Here is a 22,434-nt window from a genome sequence, read left to right as displayed (position 1 = left end):
GTTTGACAATATTATGGAAAGGATTCCTACAGAGACAGAGCTTTTTATTAGAGTAAGATCTTTTTTGTTTAACTAGAAACATTGCTATATATCACTACCAGACTCCAATGACAAAAACAGGAATACCACTGCCTCCATCTGTTTGCTTGTTTGTGTTTCTGTGTGACTTTCAGCGATGGAAGAAGTAATCAGATCCTTTACATAAGTTAAAGTACAACACAACAACACAAACAAACAGACTGAGGCAGTGGTAGACCAACATCTCCTGTTTTCTGCAAGATAAAATTACTGTTTTTCTGTATGGAGTCTGGTGGCTTTGAACAAGGTGATAAAACAGCTGATTCTGTTTAACCAAAAAGGATCTCACTCTTTCATAAAAGCCAACTATCTTGAGAGACTAGTTGAGTTGCTCATATTTCAACTTCACAGGCAGTTTCACCCTCTATTATTTCATCTTTGTTATTTGCAGCATCCATGTTTGAGGAGGGGATTAATGTCTGGGAGGGAGAGGTGTTCGAATGTCCGTCTGTCTCTCCTCCTTATTTCTTCTTCTTCTTCTTCTGCTGTTTATCAGTTATGTGCTGTACCTACCGGCTGCAGCAGCGGGCTGCGTCCGTGCATGTGGAGGTGGGGTGCGGAGGGGCGACGCGCCCCGGGGCGGGGGAGTCGGACTGGGGCTGCTGGGACTGTGCTGCTGCCTCAAGAACGGGCTGTCCAAACGGCCTGGCAGTCAGGACAACAAAACAAAGCCACACACCCGAACACGAAAGATACAAACAAACACAGACACGCACACAGACGTACAATATGACAAGGACACGAAGCGACGCACCAGGACAAAGAGATGTGAGGAAGATGGACGAGACGACGAGACAAAACAGACAAAATAAAGAGAGGGAGGGAAACAGAAAGGAGACAGGAGAGGTCAGAGTCAAGGTAAAAGAAGTTTTAGCCCCAGAGGAAACGGCGAGAAGCAGAAAAGGATTGTGGGACAAGATGGAGAAATCAAAGAAGACAAATTGTGGTGAGAGAGAGAGAAGGAAGAAAGAAGTGAGTGAAAAGAGAGAGAACGTATGAGGAAGGTGAACACAAATGTAGAGAAGAAAATCAAGGCAAGGCAAAGAGAAAGAAAGAAAGAGAAAGAAAAAGGAGAGAGAGAAAGAAAGGAAGAAAAGTGGTTAGTGTGGCTGTAAACACAGACTGTAGACAGCATGCAGTTAGGCAGAAAGGAAACGCTGACGGAGTTTGTTGGTTTTTATCCTCCAATGTTTAACTTCTGTTTCTCTCTCTCTGAAGCAGAAAATAAATTGCTTCTGAATATTAAATCCCAGAGTAGAAAAACTATTTTAAGTCCAAGTTTGACGACACAAATCTCTCAGCTTCTCTGCTTGTTAGCAAACAAGACAATGTGATGGAAACTGTTCTCACGTAGTCAAAAAGAAAAAGGTAAAATCCCATGTATCATCACAAAAACCCACATTTTGTTTCATCATAATGACACATAATGGTGTGGTTACAACTCTATTATGAAGAGAACTGGGCTTTTACTGTCTCATCTTTGACTGTTGAGATGCTTTTTCACTAAAAAACATGAACAAAAAGGTTGAAGTACTTTTTCAGGTGTCTGTAAACCTTCCCCTCAGATCAAACAATCTCAAACAATTAGAGCGCTATCAGACATTCAGACCAAACACACCTTTGTGTTCAAAAATACAAGTAACAGATCCATGAGTTTGTAATATAATGATGGGGGATTTTATTGTCTGTTGTAACAACTGGGAGATAAAGTAAGTGGAGCAGAAATTCTTTTAGAGTCACGATTTCCGGCACAAGTTCACCAACTTCCATGGTGCAAGGAAAAGGAGTCTGAGAGGTTAAAACTCCAGCAACACTTGAAGTGTACAGAACGACTTATATGTAGCCTAAAAAACACAGGATTTTGCAGAGTGTGGGGCTTGTTCTCCTCATCCCCAGTGGAAAATACATCCTCGCCACTGAGACTATAAATCTCTGTTTGAAGCAGGGTCATGACAATCACTGAAACACTGCAGACAAACAAGATGCAACGATATAAAGAGGCAAAGAAAATTCAGAAAAAAGCTCAAATGGTCCAAATTTGACAGCAGCAGCCCTCCGACTGTGAGAACAGAGATCGTCAGGTGGTTTTACAGAACAGAATCCTTCAGGTTGGGAATGTTTGCAGAACTCACATGATCAAAAACCTCTGAGATGTTTAAGTTCTGGTTCTACAGACCCCTGGTAAGCTCACCAAGTCTCGACCCCTGGGTTCCTAGATGCTCCAGTCACATTGTAACTTCATTCGGTGTTCATCCCCACAGAATTGACCCCCACTTTTCGTCCCTCCCTTCGACCCAAACCATCCCAACTTACCTGACCGCAACAAGCCTTCGACCCCGTTCATCCCCTTGACATTCAACCCTCCTCTTTCATCTCTTTCCTCGAACCCTTTCATCCCATCAAACAAGACCCTGATCCAAATAAACCACCTCTGGTTTTGTTACTGAACCTTCTATAAGTAAAAAATATATTCAGTGTTTTTCCAGCTGTACATTAAAATGAACTTAATCCTGGAGCGAGTTTTAAAGTGTTTACCGGTCCTGTGGATGGAGACAGGCGAGGTGTCGACACTGATGGTCATGGCTCTCTCCTTCTGCTTGAAGAACTCTCGAGGGTTTCCTGACCGCTGAGCGATGATGGCCTTCGCCTCCTGAAAACACACAAACACACAGATACATTCAGACCAAACAACAGCTCTGGATCATAATGTCTTTGATGTTCAGCCGCTAATGAACCAAAGATTTCTAAATAAGCTTTATCCTAGGTGATCTTCACTGAGGAAAACATTCAACATGTAGTAGATTTTATCCTTTATTAGAGCAAAGTTAAAATTCTTTCCCTGCTTTAATTCTTCTGACTTATTTACTTTCTAATTTTTCTAACTCACCTCCACCTCAGACTCCTTTTTGTCCAGGTTGAGGTCTTCAATGCTCAGCTCTGCTGCCTGCAGAGAAGAATAATACAGATGAAGATGCAAATGGAGGGAAAAACAATGATGAATTCAGGGACTCAAACCTAAACCAAGATCATCATTTAAATGTACTGAAACTGAACCATGAGACCTCTTTAGTCCAGACTCATGACCCAACACAAATCTGGCTCTTAGAGCTGAGAGGAATGATTACAGGTTACCACCAGCGAGGGGCGATAGAGACTCATTCAGCAGACACCATGGACTGAACAGGACCAAAGATCAATACCAGGGAGAAACTCTGACTTTTTGCTAAATTCCTCACATATTCTGACAGATATTTTGATTTGAGGTTTGGGTTTAGCTCAATTTTTAAAAGCTGTGAGCCGTCCAGGCCTCTTGGGTTCATCCACTACTGGTCTAGTTCAATATAGTACTCTTTTCTCAGGCTTTCATTTTGTTTAAAGCAACATTTTTGCTGAGCAGCAGCGCCCTCTGCAGCCATGAGTGCTATTTAATTCTGTTGGGCTCAAGAGTCTGAGCGGTTACATGGTTTTCATGTGCTGCATATGAGCCAGCTCCATCCATGCTTCATGCTTTATCAAACAGAAACAGAGTGTGTAGCAGCAGTTAGTCACCCAGGTCGCTTGTTAGTGCCCGTTTAGAGAGGATTATGATTCCTCGGAGCGTGATTATAATTTCACCCTGACTGATTATTTAGGGAGGCAGCCAAGTTGTTGACAACTTGCTGGTTTGTTCCCACTTTGTTCCTCAGTAACAAACACTGCCTTAAGTTCCTTGAGCAAGGCAAAGGATCTGCTGAATGTTTATGAAGATGGTCTGAAATTTAGCAGAAAACATCACAGCTGTGACAGCAGGCAGCTGATTGCAAGATGTCCTAATGGTTTTATGTCTGCTTGTAAAAATAAACCACACACCACACACACACAGACAGACGAATATATTCTCACTGCCAGATTTAAAATTTTTTGCAAATCACACACACACAGCGTATAATCACTCTCTTCAAAAACAAACCCCACTGTCAGACAAATTGGTTTCATTTTTGTGTCACAGCGTGACTCTGGCACAAAAACCAGAGGCGTGTAAACGACGTCTTCGCGGTCGTTTGGGACGGGAAGTGACAGTTTGATGGGCAGAAACATCACCTTCTAGAAACATAAACACCTCTAACACAAAGAATTGAATACCTGGGATTGTTGATGTTGCAGCTGAACGTCATAACAAACAGACACTTACTATGGTGGTCTGGTTCCTTAATCTCTCTCTGGCCTCTTCCTCCTCCTGCATCTTCTTCCTGTGCTCACACACAAACACACTGATTAGATAATACGTCAAGTATAAATGTGACCTAGATATTACCAGATATTTTCCACACTAAAGTTAGAAAGTCACGCAATTTAACAGGGTTTAACATGAACATGTCTCAAACTGAACCAGGGTCCCATTTCCCCAAACAAGACTGATCGAAGAAGTTTAGAAACTGCTGATCCTTTGTCCTCATTAAGACCAGGAAAGTGGATCACATCAGTCCAGGGTTCAGATCTTTGTTCTGGTTTGTTGAAGAATTGGCTTTAAAGATTCTAAGTGCTGGTTCATAAAGCAGTGCTGCATTGGAAGCTCCTAGCTTTGAGTGGGTAGGAGCTTCTCGTTAAGGTTAGGAACGTTCATCAGATGGATTTTTTGATTATCACAGTCTTAAGATGGTTTTACGAAACGAGGCCAAGGTTCGTTTACAGGCTCAACGTTAGGTATGGATATGGACAGAGCGCTCGATGTTGGACGATCCTCACCTGTGCTCCTCGATCTGCCTCTCCCTCTCGCGGTACCTCTTCTCTCGGTTCTCCTGCTCTTTCCTCTCCAGCTCCATTCGCTCCTCCTCAAAGCGCTGCCGCTCCTCCGCCGCCTTCTTCTTCTCCTCCTCCTTCCTCATCTCCTCCTCGCGCTGGAGATGCAAACATGCAAAAATAAGACATATGTAGGTGATGAAGGGTTCTGCTGCTACAGAAGAAAAGTTGGAGACAAATTTTTGGTCATTTTTTCTTGTTAAATATCTGTTGATTGAGTAATCGATCAATCCAGATCTGATGCTGATCTGGATTTAGAGATTCTGAAGCTGTGAAGGGTAAATCGAGTGAACACCCTGCAGCTGGATGAAGCCTGTTGTCATTCTGTATTTAGTCTGAATGAGCCGAGAGCAACACAGCTGGAGGACACAACAACATTTGACTTTGTCCCTCACTTTCACTGCACTCTAAACTCCAGAACTGGGATTTACATTTACACTACACTTTATTCAAGAGGAATCAGATTTAAAGGAAGAGTTCAACATAGTGGGAAATATTATTAATAAATGTTGCTTCTATACGGTAAATGTGAAGCTACAGCCAGTAGCTGCTTAGCTTAGCTTAGCATAAAGACTGAAAACAGGTTGGAAACGGCTAGCCTGGTTCTATTAAAAGATTTAAAAAATCCAACTACCAGCACCTGCTAAACTAATTAATGAGCTCACTATTTCTATTTTATTGTTATATTTATATGCACCAGAAATTCAACAAAATCCATGTTGGTATGTGACAAAGGAAAAACTATAATTAAGTTGAATCACCAATAAAATATAAACTGCAATGAAACAAAACAAATATAAAACTAAAACACAAAATAAATTAAGATAAAATGAAGATCCATTTGAACGTTACAGTACAGACAGAGAGTGGTGTGGAGCTTCTCACTGAATTATTACTAAGAAAATAAATGAGTTTATTTGGCCACTGAGAATAAAAAAGTGGAATTCTTCTTTTTTTTTTTTGACCAATTCTGTTACTTCCCTCGTCTCACTCATACTTTCCTTCCTCCATTCCATCCTTTTCCTCCTGCCTCTTCTCTTTTTCTTTATTTCAACCATGTTAATTTTCCTCCACTCCCTCCCTTCTTTTCTTCTTCTTTTGTATTCCACACGTACCTTGGCCTGCTCCCAAAACTCCTCTCTATTGATTTTCTTCATCTCCACCTCTGCATTGGTCTTCTGGTACACTGTGCCCTGCATCGGGAGAAAGAAAGTAATGAGACATAATGAGAAAGAGAGAAAGAGACATTTGAAAAGAAGAAGTGCAGCGGTGCATAAGTGCGAAGCAAAGTGCCTGTATCAGGAAAGTCACGGCTTGTTAAAGGCTAAAGTGAAGAGATATGTTTTTATCTTTTAGTTGACCTATACAGGTGAGAGGTGGGAGCTGTACTTACTGTTCCCTGTTGATTTAAAGTTCTTCCCCATCTTACAAACTCACTGTATTATGTCCCTGTTGTGAACAAGTTTTAATTTGAGTTTCGCAGCAGCCGAACTCTTCACTGAGGTTCAATGAGTTGTTACACTTCATTCTAAATTCTTCTGAAGGTCCTAAAGTGTCAGAAGATATCGGATATGTTTGCCTGGATCTTTGGAAAAGAGAAAGAAAACAAAAAGCTGGAACAAGCCGAAAGAATATTTGTGATATGGTAACCTAGATTTACGGCCTCGCTGTTGTATGCCTCTGCCAACCAGTGCAGCTGCAGTTTGCAGACCTTTAAACCTTCTACCAAAATCTAATCAGTTAATCCAAGTGAATTTTTGTACCAAATCTGAAGAAATTCCCTCAAGGCGTTACTGAGATATATCACAAGAATGGGACAGACGAATGGACAGACAACCCAAATCCATGGCTCTCAGCTCTGAGCTCATTGGTTCCGACTGAAGATGTACATTTTTAAAAACACTTCTCAAATGTGTAGTTTCATTATTTTTTTAAATTTACTTTAAAAGCTGGCCACTGTAGTTTTTAAAGGAGTAAATAATGCATTCATTTGGGACTATTTTCAGTGGCAGGTTAATCCACTTTGGTCTAGATCGAACTGAAATATTTATAAAGTGAACGCTGAAGGGGAAGAAGAAAATTATGCTGTATTTCAAAACCCTGATTACTGTATGGAGATAATGTGTCTGTTCATACCACGTCTCCGTGTTCTTCGTCTCGGGTCCTCAGGCGGCTGAGGACTGGACTCGCCACTGCCGCTGTCCCGTTGGTGAGCCGCTGTCCGATGGCTGACGGGTCGATGTCGTCCAGACTGCTGGCGTTGACAATGACCTCCACCCCCTGGAGAGGCAAAGAGAAACCTCATGATTTGAGTTCATCATTTCTGATTCATCACCTACTTTCTTTAATGCAAGACTCGTAACAGATTATAATTATTTACCATGATGATGTGATCACGAGGTGCGATCATTAAGTTCCAAGACTGTTACTGTTGTGAACAAACAGAGTGTAGCATGGTAAGAGTCTGTAATGATCTCCGTCAACAGACCCAGGACAACCCTTCATGTTGAGGAGAGTTTGATCTGTGGCTACGACCCAGAGACCAAACAGCAAGAGAAGAGCAACAGTCTCCAAGACTGAAGACGGTGCGTTAGGCTTGAAGGGTGGTGCCCCTTCAATTCATCCCCCAGGTTCAGACTGTAATGGCCGAGTTCTACTGCACCGGTCAGAGGACGTTTCGGCACAAACGACCTGAACTGGGGCGTGATGGCGAACAGTTAGCTTTAGCTTTAAATTATTTTATCTGGGACAGGATGTTAACTCTGTCATCCAAACCTCATAATGACTTAAACTCAAAAATAAACCAGTCAAATTCAGCTTTTTACAAAATAATTTGTGGATAAAGTGGATCCAGTACAAATTGTGCTTTTTATAGGTGCAGTCTTGGAACTTTTCGATCGCACTACAACCAAAATGGAACCAAATGGCAAATGGCAGGTTAACATTTGGTTTTCAGATTAAGATAAGGAGCTAGGGAATCCATTATGTTAGCAATGGCACCACCAATAATAGCAGCACACCACAAGGATGCATGTGTGTCTGTGTGTGTGTGTGTGTATCCCAAAAAGGGTCATTGAAAACCCTGTCAGTGTGATGAAGTCGAGGCTGTGTGGGAGACAGAACTGCCACTTAGAATAATGACACTTCAACACACACACACACACACACACACACACACACACACAGACTTTGGCAGTTATGGAAAAAAAATCTAAATAAAACATCACCTCTGCTTCAATCTCGATCTTTTTATCTACTCCACAAATCCAAAAATACACACTCAGCCAGGTGTACAGGTGTGAACACACTGGTGTGTATTCACCTTGACACACTCACTCACACACACACACACACACATGCTTGGTGGGTGAGAGGATTGTCATTCAGCTCAGAGCTCTCAGCACAGAGAGATTACTTTAAAAAGTGGTGGTATTAGTCATGCACTGTAACACACACACACACACACACACACACAGTTGTTCTCCTCTTTGATCCTCCTACAGGTTTAATGTGCTGTAGCTTCTTTTTCCAAAGAGAGTTGGATGAAAACACACGAGTATTCAAACGTTCTGTACGTGACACAATTTACAAAAACACAAAAAAACCTGAAGCAGATTATGAAACAAACACGATCACATCAGCTTCATTTTCTGCTCAGAGATCTGCTGCTGCATTAACTCTCGTGTTTTCTATGAATTGATTGAATTCACCAGTTTTTCAGATCTTTTTCGAAACATCGTGATATATCAGTACCAGACTCCATTGACAAAAACAGGACTTTTACCAAGCAGAAAAACAAGAGCTGCTGGAATCCCACTGCCTCCATCTGTTAGTTTGTGTTATTGTGTGACTTTCAGTGGAGGAAGAAGTAATCAGATACTTTATATAAGTAAAAGTACCACTCAATAAACCACAAACACACTAACAGATGGAGGCAGTGGTCTTCCAGCAGCTCCTGTGTTGGCTCAGTATAATTCCTGTTTTTGTCAATGGAGTCTGGTAGTGATAGTGATGTTTCTGGTGAAACAAAAGGCTCTGTCTCTGTAGGAATCCTATCCATAATGTTGTCAGACACTTACAATAACAATCTGAGTCATTGGCAAAGACAAGCACTGTAGTGGACGTACTCTGACGTGGACAGTTGCCCACTGGATTACATTGCAGCAGCTGTTTGTGGTTTTTGTCCTTATCGATTACTTACACCCAAAACAAGGGAAAATAAAACCCAGGTTTAAAAATACTGGACTTATCCTTTAAACTGCAGCTAAGTTACATTTCCTCTTTTTTGTCACTGATGTTTTTCTTTTCAAAGACCAAATCATAAAAGTCGTTTATCAACGTCTACAGCAGAAGTTAATAAGAACCTAAAAAACAGGGAAATAAAGGTTGATCCCTATGACTTCATGTTGTTGTTTTATTTAGGAAAATGTAAAAGTACCATGGTTGGTCTGACCTGGAAGAAGTCAGCGATGGTGGCGACGTGGCTGGCACAGGCACACTTCCTGGCATCCGGCACGTCTTCCCCCACCTGAGAGGGCGAGAGGTGGAGAGGGGGGGTTATCAGACAAAAGAAATAAAACCACAGAACAGGAGGGAGAGAGAGGAGCCTGAATCCTAAATCAAAAACGACTCCTTCTTTTCTCCAAATGTTCCAACTCGTGAGGACAGTTTCCGTCTTTGTCTCGGTCTCATTAGGGCCTTTGTTCGGCCGTGGTCATGTTCAGTTACTGTAATCACAGCTCTTTTCAAACCAACACAATGCAAATGCAATAAGTAGCAATTACACACGGAAAGAGACACAGGAAAACGGCCTCATCTCATCTGAATTCACTGCAATTTATCTCCCAATAACGAAATTTCACCTCTTTATCTGTCTGAGTGTCAGCTGGAGAAGGAGAAAGACAGACAGTTTGAATGTTTTGCATATATTTCAAAGGATGTGGTTCATTTATAAAGGGTTTTTGTATATTTAAGTACATTTTTGATGCATCTCAGGCCCATGTTTGGCACAGTCTGGCCTGGTTTGGCCCAGTTTGCCACGGTCTGGTGCTCTTTTGGCTGTTAGTGTTGCTGTGTTACATTATGATGGACTCCTCTGGCTCCGCTCCCAGTCTCATTTAACCACCAAATGTCTCGTTCTTTCTGTCTGAGTCTCCAGTCACTGCAGTCACCAGATCTCTTTATCGCTTTTAATTCAACCCTGTCTCCTAAAACATAATCCCAGACTGGATTATGGTCACAGGTAGGAAGGGCTGCAGTTATTGGTGGTCAAGGTGGACGTACAAAGGGCAAAACTTTGAAACCAGAGAGCAGGATTTGCATCCTGAGTCCTGTATGTGGCAACAAAATCAATCAGCTGCACCCCCCACACAGGTGGTTTGACTTACTCTGCCTGATTAGACCTCCAGTCAGTTTGAAGGTGAGCGGAGCTGTGCTCACAAACTCCATGTAGTTTATTATGATAATTTCCCACAAAACATATTTGCTGTTGCAGATTTGTTTTATGAAAATAAAATGTAAAAACTTCTAGGCAACAGACTGAAAAAATTTCCAGGGAAACGCTTTGCCAGTAAATAATCTGGGCAGCAATTACCCTGTGCCCCCTGCCGATGTCAGGTTCATAAAGTACAACATTCATTTTAAGGCTCTCAGACGAACTCGGTCTGTGTTTAAATGCTCTTAAAACACCATGTCACAGACTCTCACTGCGAAGAAATGAGCTCTAACATTCAAATTATTCATTTCCTCCTGTTACATTTCCTTTTCATCACAAATTAAATGGTGGACAAATTTCTCTGGGCTCTTTTTACTCAACACTTTTCCTGTTCTGTTTATCCTGTAAGTTCAATCCCTGTAACACCCACAACATCAGGCTCAAACGTCTTTGTCGAGGAGTTGACTCTCTTAAAAACCACCACATCAAATATTGTTCAGGCTAACAATTTCAACAGAGTCAAACTGTGGATAAACTGTCTCTTTTTTAAAGTTAAATGTTCTCAAATCAGTGTTTTGTTGAACTGTATCTTTGTCAGTCAGTGACACTTGTAAGAAGAAGAAGCAGAAAACCTACTTCAGGAAATAAAAACTAAAACCTTATCAATTTACAAATTTAACTGTCACACTCATCTTTTGTTTTGCCAGGACGACAGTAAGTGTTTGTCATTACAAGTCAAATCAATCACGAATCTCAGATTTGTCTCTGATTTGTCTTTGATTTCACATTTTGAATGGGATCAATTAAAGTTCTACTCATGAAAAAATAAAAAATGTCATTTTTAAAATCTGTATTAGTTTGTGGCAAGTCTGCTAATAATGACAAAACAAAATGTTTATATTTATGGTTGTATGTGATACACTTCCCACTCCCATATATTACCATAAATTCTCATGGAATATTTCCAGAATTCCCCAGCTTTACCTCCCATGGAAACTTTCTGGAGAGCTCGGGTAAACTCTTCCTTTAATTTTCTGCCCTGTATTACCGTAGTTGTAACTATCATTGCCTGCAGGTGGCACTAGTGTCAGTAGCTGTACCTTTCTCTGCCTGCAGGTGGCAGCATCAGCACGTCTACACCTACAGCTGTGAACTACTTTTCTTCGACGCTGCAGATCCAAAGCTGCTGAGGCTGCAGCTCCGTGATTGGATGACAGAGCGACTCATGTGACCTTGTTAGATAAACGGCTAAATTAAAAATGTTCGGTGACCCTTAATGACTCAGATATTCTCCTTTTATACCCTTGAGGACATTTCAGTGTGTGTGTGTGTGTAGCCTGGAGTGTGTGGTGTTGCATCATGTCCCACCCCTCCCCACCCACCTCACCCCTACCCCCCCCAGCTCCCCGACCCAGCGACTCACCCAGTTGATGAGGATGTATCGTGGCAGGGCGGCGGTGGGCTCCTTGAGGCTGCAGAAGCCGTACATCACCCTGCCGCTGTCAAAGGTCAGTGTGATCTCCGCCAGGCCGCCTCCTGCACCACAGAACAAGAGACTTTATCATTTCTACAGCACAGCACCAGTCACGTCTGCTTTTAATGCTTCTGTTGGACTGTCCTCTACCAGGGACAAGCTGTTCCTCTGGGCCACCGAGTAAAACTGGTGAGAGAATAACAAATTAATCAACGAAAGGAAGAAAGAAAGAAATTGAAACTGAAACACAATCGCAGTTCATAAACTGTTCCTCTGCTTAGACTGCACAATCCTCGAAATGTGTTATTTTTCATATAAAAATTGTTTTTTAATCTGCCTCTGGCTCTGCATCAGAAAACAAATGGTGATAAACAATCACAAAAAATAACTAAATCCTGTCTGGGAACATTTAGACTTTGTACAAAGACAAACTGTTGTCCTGATCACTAATACAGTGGTGCTGGTGTCCATTATTGTGTTTGGTGTTTGAGCCAGATGTAACACATATAACCTGTTGGTTTGGCTCTTAACACAGTTTCTTGACCTTCCTCCCTGATGACACGTAAGGTCATGAATGAGGACCGGTCGGGGTTAAACTTGTAGTGTTTCCACTCTCCCGACCAAGATGCTGCAAGAACATTGATTGTCTCTTCTGACATGGTGACCATTTTGAAAGACAAAAAAATACAAATAAAAAATTGTGTGAATGAGTGTGAGCATACTTTTACTTTTTGACTTTTAATTACACTTTTCTTATAATACTTATGCAGTTTTTCTTACGTAATATTTTGAATTCAGGGCAGATCAGCCGCTGCTAGTTTTATCCTTCAGTTTATGATCCTGTTCTCCACACACACAAACACACAAACACAACTGCGGTCTACTGGTTGTGATGTGAGGAGGCAGGCTGATTCCTCTGAGGTTTACAGTGCAGATGAACAAACTGTGTTTCCTTTCCGTCGCTGCTGAAATATTCACGTGTGCGTCGCTGCCGAGACGAAGGCGACTACGACCACGGCTGCCAGAAGTGGCTCTTCATCATGCATCTCTCCAGCATCAGTGATCCAGACACTTCACTGTAGTAGCTCCAGTTTTATTCCTCTCATGTGATCGGCATTTTTTTATATTCAGAGCTTGTGCATTGATGATTACATTAGACTCACAGAATAAGCTGCGATTCTCATTAAAACCAAATCAAAGTAAAACCACGAGACGAGTCCAACTGCTTAATAAAATCCACCATGTTAAAATAAGATGTCTAATGATGGCATTATTATATTATATTATATAGTTTCTTAGCAGTGGAGCTTAATGTTACAGAAAACATACGTCATGCCAGCCTTGTTAAATTCCCTGAGGTGGTTTTACGTGGCCAGCTGTATCTTTGTATGAGAGTATACTGTGGAGAATAGTGTTTGGTTAAGAACAACAGTCGTTTCAGCAAGTGATCCAAAACAACATCTGTTTACGCTGGAGCAACAAAGTCCCTGTGAGGTAGACAGGGATGGGTCAGTAAAGGAATTGCACTTCAACATGGGAAACCACTCTTCCAGAAAGTCAATGTGTCTTTTGTTTTTAGCCTGAACTCACTCATTCCCTGACCTTATCCACACTGTTCTTATTGTAACCACGATCACAAAGTTCCCTGACCTTAACTAAGTGCAACTTCACTTTATTAACTTTGCAGGATTTTGTGTGACTATACAATATCATGTTTCAACTGTACGCTCAGCAAGCAAACACTGAAGTCCTTCCTATGTTCCCAAGATTTATATGGCACACGATGGGAACATGACAAAATGTCCTTTGTTCCCCAACTCTATATATGTGCTCTCCCAGAATCCTATGTTCCCAAAGTCCTATGTTCCCAGGGGCCTGAGTTCTCAGGGTTCTATGTTCCCAAGGTTCTATCATTAAAACTGAAGGTGCTTTTCAATGAGAATCACAGAGTTTCAGACTCTGTTATGTGCTAGCTGATAAAACATTCAACAGTTTAAATCACTTTCAGATTATGGCTCAGTTTTGGAGACTTGAGTAACCATGGCAACATGTTGTTTTCCTTCCTCTCACTTCACAGCTCTCTTACAGGGCATCGTTAGACTGGAATTTTAAGCACATACTTCTTTATCACCAGTTTGGCTACAGTATGTGCATTAATCATCAGTTTTACTGTGAAAATATCTGAGTACATAATTCTGTTTATTGTCCTAGAAATACCTTGATTAGATTTGATTGTAACAGCTCAGATTAATCTCCTGCCACCAAAACACATACCACGATGCAAAGATGTTATAAACACTGAGGGAAAGCACTTATACATACTGCATGTGTGTCTTCACATCAAATATGGAGTCTCATTAAACTGTAATGATCATGCAGCGCGTCATTAACTGCAGTAATAATGACTCCAGCTCTCTGATGGCTCAGTTACAATCAGGAGATGAAAAAAAAAAAACAAAAAAAAACATGATACTTCTTTTTTTCGCCCTAAGCAACAGCAGAACCTGCAGAGCTCATCAGTTACAGCTGCAGCAGCAAATTAGAGCCATTTCCACACACGATGTTAACATGACGAGAGGCGGCCATGTTCTTTACAACAGTGAGATGTCGCATTTGAGGGAGATGAAAGTCTTGGATTGGTGGATAAGCATGGACTCACCTCCTGATGCTGCCAGTGTCAAATCATTAGTGTCATCCTCATATGTGTACAAGGCCCTGTTAGAAAGACAGAGAGGGAGAGTGTCAAAAAACAAGTAAGAGTCACCTTTAGCAGCGTTACAGTCACATGTGCTTTGATCGTATAAAGGTGGAGAAAGGTTCTGAGTTTGCAGTAGAGCTGAGAAAATTCATCTTCTGATAATCGACTCATTGATTATTGGACTGATCATCCTCTGGTTACAGCTTCTCAAATGTGAGGATTTGCTGCAAAGTTTGTGTTTCAGGTCATTGTACACTGAACGGGTATTTTGCACTATTTTCAGATATTTTCTGACGGTATAACATTTGATTAATCATGTAAGTAATCAGCTTAAAGGTCTTTTTTTTCATGCGATTAATTCACAGTTGTTTTTGTTATGAGTACAGGCGTGAATGTGAATATTATGTGGCAAAAAAGCAATTCTTTTTCTGCTCTGGGTCAAAGGATCCTCAGTAGGACCTCAAACTGTCCAGCTGCTTTTAAAAATATGTCTGGAACCAGCCTTTGGCGGTGGTCATGCATTTGTGGGCGAGTATTTTGCACTTGCACAATCCCAGGTCTGAACAATTAATCAATAGTACCACTGAACTAAAACACAACCCAACGGTGTAAACTACCCATGATCCCCTTCTCCTTCTGCAGCAGGAAGTGCTGTTGCTGTAACAAACACACCACTTTCCTGGCTGGATATCAGACGAACGCTGGTTTTTAATGACTTCTACGTCTCTTTAACTGATCTACAGTTCAGCATCACTCTGAACCTTCTGGGCCTGATTCACTCAGCTAGAGGGAGATCGAACCTGCTCACCAGAGTTACATAGAGCAACAACAGGTGTTTAGTTTAAAGCATCCCTGCACCTAAAGTAAATACACTGCCCAAAGAGAGATTTACAGTAAGTGCATTCAGCCAGCGAACGAACAAGAGGTAGATGTTATCAAACTGTAAGAGCTTCCTCTCTCAAACACACAACTAGGAGTGTGTTCAAGTGCTTAGAAGTGCTTTCCCATTTTAAAAACCCCATCTCCTCTATACCAGCACCCTCACATGCTTACAGGATTTCAGACTGATCTTGGTTCAGCGTGCTGCTCTTCGCTACAATGACATATTGATCGATTAACATCAGATAACAAATCGGCTGCTTTCTCATGAAGACGGTTGTGAGAAGTAATGGGGGTTAACAGAACAAGTGACTCCAGTCGTCACCAGAAACGAGTGTTACAAACCTCTGCAGGAGGATTGATAGAGCTGCTTTATCTGGTCAAGACGTTGGTGTGTATGTGTGTGTGTGTGATGGTGTAAAGCAGATTACTTGGTTTGATTAATGACTGTGGGAACTTGGTCTCTGCCTGGATTAGAGAGGCACTGACACTTTTAATAATGACACAATCCTGAACACAAACACATACCTTTGTACTGATCTGCACAAATACAGACGTAGAAGACCAAACAAACTGTAACGGCCGATTTCAGTCAGGTTGAACTTTCATTGTCCGGCACAACAAATGCAATTACACTCACAGGCTGTACACAAGTACATATAGAGCCTACTCACTACATTATACTGAGAAAAATCTACTCATCCTCACACAGACACACACCTCTGACCTCTTTGTCTGAGGTTAAATGAAGGTGACAGATTACAGTTCAGCTGACATCACCAGATTAAAACAGTTTGACCTTCAACAACCCGGCCATAAAAAAAATCCATTAACCTGCAGGTTAGAATAAACTCAGTCCAACAAAACAACATGTTGACAGGTCTGTAGTCATGTTAACATCAGAGAAATATTCAAACACTGCACTATGGAAATACTATTGATTTGATTAAAAGTCCAGACATAAAGACCACTAACTGTGCTTCAAAGTGTTAGTCAATGTGGAAGCAACATTTTACTGAAGGTGAACCTGACTGCAACTGATTTAAGTCTAAGTCTACACTAAATCATCGATGCCATATCTGAAAAGTAACTAGTAACTACAGTATAGCTGTCAGGTAGAAGTAATGGAAGAGAAGGTTGCGATCGTACGCACCATTTTAAAACTTTAACCTGTATTTCAGTGAAGAGGAGTGGACAGTTAAACTCCACCTGGATGAATTAAAGGTATTTGTATAATTGACTTTAATGCTCCATCAAATCAGGAGAAGCTGTGGAAACTGATAACCAGCAAGAGGAGGAGGCCATCAAATATTAAATGCATGCTGGGATTGAGGTTAGAGAAATTACCCTTTAATCTATCAGGCTTTAAACAGGAGATTATAAAACTGGAGAGCAGTGCACTGTAGATTACTGAAGATTATTATTATTATCAAAAAAATACAGACGCATAAAACTCTCAATCAGAAAAGCTCAAAGCTGCTGCCAATGATCACACATACTTGTATCAATAACTTGAGTCTGTGAATTTATGAAATTGCAGTCATTACATTTTCTTATTAATTTCCCTCCTGAAGTGATGAATTTAGAGATGAGAACATCCAGCCTTTGTTTCCACACAGCTGCATGTACCTATGTACCAGAGTGTGTGGTGTGTTGGGGATTACCAGCCGGAGTCCAGATGACCTCATGCTTCATGTTTCAGCCTGAAGCTTTAGTCTGGCCTCCGTCTGACTCCCTGCTGACCTCTCCTCCCCTCCCTCCATCCTGTCTGTTTCTGCAGAGTCACACTCTGTTTCCAAAACCCTCTCTTTCTCTTTATCACATATTTCTCTGCCATTAATGTCACTAAAATGTTTTTAACAAATAAAAAGGCCAAAAAACCAACTGCCCAATACAACATGGCCGACAGTGAAAATCATCCATTGTGAATATATTTGCTGAGGATACTCTATGCTGATGACAGCGAATACTATTACTACAACTAGTACTACTGTTCTAGTGACAGTTACAGCAGCATCACAACAAACCAAAAGAGAAGCAGATTCCTGGAGGCAGAAAGAGATGGGAAATAAAAAGATGACAGATAATAAAGACAACACAGTGTAAAGAGGATGGAAGAAAGGGCAGAAAAAGAGGAAACGTTTAAGATCGAGAGAGTGATAAAGAGAGCAAAGAGAAAGAGAGAGAGAGAGAGAGAGAGAGAGCACAAGTGGCTCTATAAATAATTCTCTTTAAAGCAGACAGCTGTTTATTATTCATACGAAGCCTTCATGACCTAGAAACAGCTGTGAGCGAGTGTGAGCACAGCTGAGTACGTAAGAGGAAGGAGGACGATGAGAGGAGAAAAGACGAGAATAATACAAGAGGAGAAAATATAAAAAGAAGAGAGAAGACAGGCAGACAGGGAGAGAAAGAAAACAGAACAAGAGGATGAAGATGAAGGGAGAGAAGGAAGGAGATGACAAAGAGGATTGTGACGAGCGAGGGCAAAGAAAAGGCTGAAAAAGAAGAAAAGATGGTACAAAGAGGAAACTAGTGATGAAGAGGAAGAAAAGAGGAAAATAAGGAGGGAGAGCTGAAATTTAAAGTAGTGAAGAGGAGGATTGGGAGGAGGAGGGATTGAGGAAGAACAAACAGCCAGCAGGAGGATAAAAGATAAGTAAGTAATGAGGGATTGGAGAGGACTCAATTAATCAACCAATCACAAGTGTGGAGGTTGATCCGGAGCATCACTGTATCCAATCAGGACAAAGCTCCTGTCCCAGACACACAAAACTGGTTCATTTAAAATTATTTCCATGACGAGTAGTCCCACTCACTGAGCTGAAACATGGCCTGAACAGGTGTATATTACCCATGATCCCCGGCTTCTGTAGCAGGAAGTGCTGTCGCTGTAACAAACACCGAACTCTGTTTCTGGTTCTTGATGTTTCCGTCAGTTTCCTGGATTTTAGAGATGAACTCTGGTTTTTAACTGATCTACAGTTCAGCTTCACTCTGAACTCTCTGATTCCAGCAGTTTAATCTGCTGATTATCACTCAGTTAGAGGGCGGTCGAACCCACTCATGCCTCGGTATATACTGGATGTAGAGTATTGGATGTTTTGTCAAGTGTTGGACTTCAGAGTGCAGCATACGTCTATTTCCTGGAAGCAGTACGTGCCACCATAAACCAGATTTAAACCTGCTAAAGCACCAGTCAAAAAGATTCAGCTGATTGATTTTTGGTGAGCGCTAGCACTTATACACAGAGAAGCCTGAATCTGATTAGAGTTGATTAGAGCCCTGCTTCTACTGTACATTCATCTACATACACGTCACAAGTGGTCACTGCAAACAACACAAATCATAAGCTCCAGCCTTCACCGAACACCTATAGGATATATACTATTTATAGCCATATAAATTAGGTTACGCTTGTGTGTGTGTGTGTGTGTGTGTGTGTGTGTGTGTGTGTGTGTGTGTGTGTGTGCACCCACGCTGCCTTTGATGTAAAGAAGGATCACTGTAGTGGTTTGAACTGGCGGCGGCACAGCAGCTCTCCTCTCTAATCTTTATTGTAGCACTAACAGTAACCTGGTCCTCATGTAGTTTTATCATCTTTATTCAGGTTTCTGACGCTACGAAGATGCTAGCATGATTTATTTTTATTACAGTCAGCTCAGTGAGCATTGACCAACAGTCCAAAAACAAACAAAGATATTCTATTTACATGTCAATATGACCACAAAAGTCAAATCGGTTCATCTTTGAACATTTGTACCAAATTTGAATAAATTTCTGAGATATCACATTTACAAGGTCACAAATGTGTTTTGTGAGGTCACAGCAACCTTGACCTTTGACCTCTGGCCACCAAAATGGAATCACTTTATCCTTGAGTCTAAGTGAGTGTTTGTGCCAGATTTGGTGAAATTCCGTCACGGCGTTACTGAGATATCAGTAAAAACATGATCAATGATAATGATTGATCGTTGATCAAAAGAGCTGCAGATGACTTTTCTGCCTCCTTCCCTCCTTCCCTCCTTTCCTTTCTACTCTCTCCTTCACACACATCAGGTAAGACATTTTAAACTCTGCTGCAGCAAACAGCAGCAGACTCTGTCTTTTCATCTCTCCCATGTCATTACAACAACATGAACCTCGACAGGAAGAAGCCACAGAGTTATTTTAAGCTGGAAGCTGATTAGCACGATGTCAGAGCAAAATCACAAATTCTCCGAACCACGAGGAAAACGAGCTGAGCTGATTTCAAAATCTGACAACATATTAGAGAAGATTAATAAACAGAACCAGGAGGGAGGGACAAACACCTCTCAAAGTAAACTCAGCGTTTGTTTTTCCAATGCAGAACCTCCATTCAGAAACGTCGTGATTTAAGGGGGAAAAGTCGCACAATCTGGAGGTGACAGGTGCTGCATCCAAACAGGTGAATGCGCAGACAAAGAGAGATGAAACCTCACGTCACAGGTGCACGTGTGATGAGTTTTAAAGACGCCTTCAGCTTCTTAAGTTAAAACATTTCATCACAAAAGTTGGTTCAGATTCGTCTCATTTTTATGCTGTTGCTGTTATTTTGTCCACCTCCTGTACGTATCAGCGGCGGCTTTGGTGCTGTTGCCAAGATAAACCACACCACAAACACACACACACACACACACCCCTTGGGGAGTGTTACCATGGCAACCGGGCAGCATCCCCCCCCCCATCGTTATCTCGGCAACAGCAGTTTGTGACCTGCAGGGAGCAACAATGTTAAGATAGTTGTGGTAGAGGAAGGAAGGACTGGAGGGGAGAGGAGGGGAGGAGGGGAGGAGGGGGGGAGTGTAGGAGAGCTGAAGGGCAAACACACAAACACACACACACCAGGTAAGGAGGCAACACAACATGCACTGTGTGTGTGTGTGTGTGTGTTGGAGATGATCTGGCTGGACAACTTCAAAAGGATCTGCAGCCCCTGATGTGCTGATCTCTGCTGCAGCAAACAGCAGGAGTGTGAGGATACATGGTGGTGTCGTGTTTCGCAGCACAAACACACAGCTACACCTATTTCTGTACTTAAAACAACAACAGAAAATGTCTTCCAGTATCCACTAAATTGTATCAAGCAGGATGTGTAGCTGCATTAAAATTTAATTTGAGCTCAGGATTTGAAATGTGAATAAATCTCAGAGACCGGCAGGCGTCTGTTGACAGCTCATGTTCTTGTGTAGCTGCACACTAACTGCAGATGGTGCTGCTGATGTTGCCTGCAGCTGGGCTTTAGATGGAGGCAGGTCAGGTCAGGTCTCTGGCTGCTGGTGTCTACAGAGTGTTGCATTTTGGGACGGGCTGTGTTGCCTGAACGACACAGAGAGTTGTCAGATTTACTGAAGCAACACACTTGAGAAAGATAAACATGCTGCTCTTTAAAACGTTTTTCCATTTAACAAAAGCAGGAAAGCCTCTTACTTTTAACTGGTTGATATGGACAAAAATCTTTGGAATTGTATAGTACCAGACTCCATTGACAAAAACAGGAATTTTACCGAGCAGAACACAGGAGCTGCTGGAACACCACTGTTAGTGTGTTTGTGTTATTGTTTGGTACTTTTACTTCAGTAAAGGATCTGATTACTTACTAACAGATAGAGGCAGTGGTATTCCAGCAGCTCCTGTTTTTTCTGCTTGATAAAATTCCTGTTTTTATCAATGGAGTCTGGTATTGATATATAATGATGTTTCTGATCCAACAGAAAGGATCTTACTCTTTAATCAAAAGCTCTGTCTCTGTAGGAATCCTCTCCATAATGTTATCAGACAATAACGATATGAGCCTGTCAGTGACAAAAACGAGGACTTTAGTGGACGGACTTTTACGTGGACAATCGAAACATAATCTAAAGTTGTTGAAAGTTTCTTTCTATGTGAAATCTGGACCTTTGGAACGTGTCAGAATCACATTTCATGCAAGTGAATAATTACTGGGAGTAGTGAGTCCAGCTTTGAAAGTAATACGAGGAACACTTTGTTTGCACAGCCTCTAATGTGAGAGCTTAGGAACAGGACTGAATCAATGATGTGGATTTGACTGTAATCTAATGAAATTAAACACGTATCTGCTCTGGGAAGCTCAGTAATTTGTGTGTTTTATTAAATCAGTTTTACATCCTGAAGCTCAGGGAGTGCGAGAATTGCATCAGTTGCCGTGACAACCCGATACAAATTTTGGCTAAAATTTTACCGATTTGCAGAGGTTAGAACAAACTGCCAGAGTTAGAAGTTCAACCCCCCCACCCACCCCAACAGCTTCTGCCTGGTGGTGAAAAATGGCGGTGGGAGATCTAGATTCATCCGACTTTTCAAACCGCTCGGACATGCGTCAGCAGACGGCTGATGATGTGGAATCCTGCCAGAAAGCTCTCTGCCCTGCTTGGAGCTGCTGTCAGCCTTCCTACTGACTCAGTGAAAATGAAAACACAAGAGAGGAGCCGACTGCCGAGGCTCATTTAGAGAGAGAGGGGAAAAAAATTAAGACAGAGTCGAGTCAGCAGTTAACTACGAGCCAAAAGAGACATTAACAGAGTCAGGCTGCATGGAAGAGAGGAGCCTGAACGCATCGTGAGGTCGCTGATAGCTGTCTTATTATCCATCTAATCGTCTGGAATGTTTTTATAGTGGTGCAGGAATGAGTCCTAATACCAGGAAGTCAGTTAGCATGTTAGCATGTTAGCCCTTCCTGTTCCCTCGTCCCAAAGTCAGTGTGTTTCTGGTTAAATGTCTGAAATAACCGTGTGACCGTGGTGTAGTTGGTTTATAGCCTAACATTAGCTTCTTACTTCAAACATCAGAACAGTGGTGTTCATCTGTGAAGATGATCTGATCAACTAAACCTGAAGGATCAGAAACTTTAGCTGCTCACTGTTTATTTTCTGGAATAATACAAATCCAGGCTGATGCTAACTTCAGGTTGGCGACAGAAACACATCATCACTGCACCTCTGTATAGGGATGTGTGCAGATGCAGTTAAATGGTACAGAAGCAACAGGAGTAAGCAGTAAGTCTGTGTTAATGTAAAACAGACTGTAAAAATAAAATTATGAAGGGCAAAG

General features: G+C 41.6%; 1 protein-coding gene across 39 annotated transcripts in view; it reads right to left on the bottom strand.

Annotated features, from left to right (window-relative positions):
- Positions 1 to 22,434, bottom strand: part of dbn1 (drebrin 1) — a 141,282-nt gene that overhangs the window by 30,772 nt on the left and 88,076 nt on the right. For 7 of the 39 annotated variants that reach the window (XM_051078659.1, XM_051078657.1, XM_051078649.1 and 4 more), the window contains exons 4-11: positions 9,296 to 9,385; positions 6,994 to 7,137; positions 5,973 to 6,050; positions 4,804 to 4,955; positions 4,250 to 4,307; positions 2,966 to 3,022; positions 2,614 to 2,728; positions 592 to 723 (exon numbers count right to left, since the gene is read on the bottom strand). The exons of 2 other annotated variants lie outside the window; for them this stretch is intronic. In XM_051078659.1, coding sequence (XP_050934616.1) covers positions 592 to 723; positions 2,614 to 2,728; positions 2,966 to 3,022; positions 4,250 to 4,307; positions 4,804 to 4,955; positions 5,973 to 6,050; positions 6,994 to 7,137; positions 9,296 to 9,385 — 826 coding nt within the window. Of the gene's footprint in view, positions 1 to 591; positions 724 to 2,613; positions 2,729 to 2,965; positions 3,023 to 4,249; positions 4,308 to 4,803; positions 4,956 to 5,972; positions 6,051 to 6,993; positions 7,138 to 9,295; positions 9,386 to 11,714; positions 11,828 to 14,424; positions 14,481 to 22,434 lie in introns of all 39 variants that reach the window. 30 more of the 39 variants (XM_051078647.1, XM_051078676.1, XM_051078678.1 and 27 more) reach the window with 17 other exon arrangements.

Source organism: Lates calcarifer, linkage group LG20 (genome assembly GCF_001640805.2).
Source record: "Lates calcarifer isolate ASB-BC8 linkage group LG20, TLL_Latcal_v3, whole genome shotgun sequence".
In the NCBI taxonomy this organism is placed as follows: domain Eukaryota; kingdom Metazoa; phylum Chordata; class Actinopteri; family Centropomidae; genus Lates; species Lates calcarifer.
Note: the sequence above shows the minus strand (reverse complement) of the source record. Positions and strands in the feature narration are given on the sequence as shown.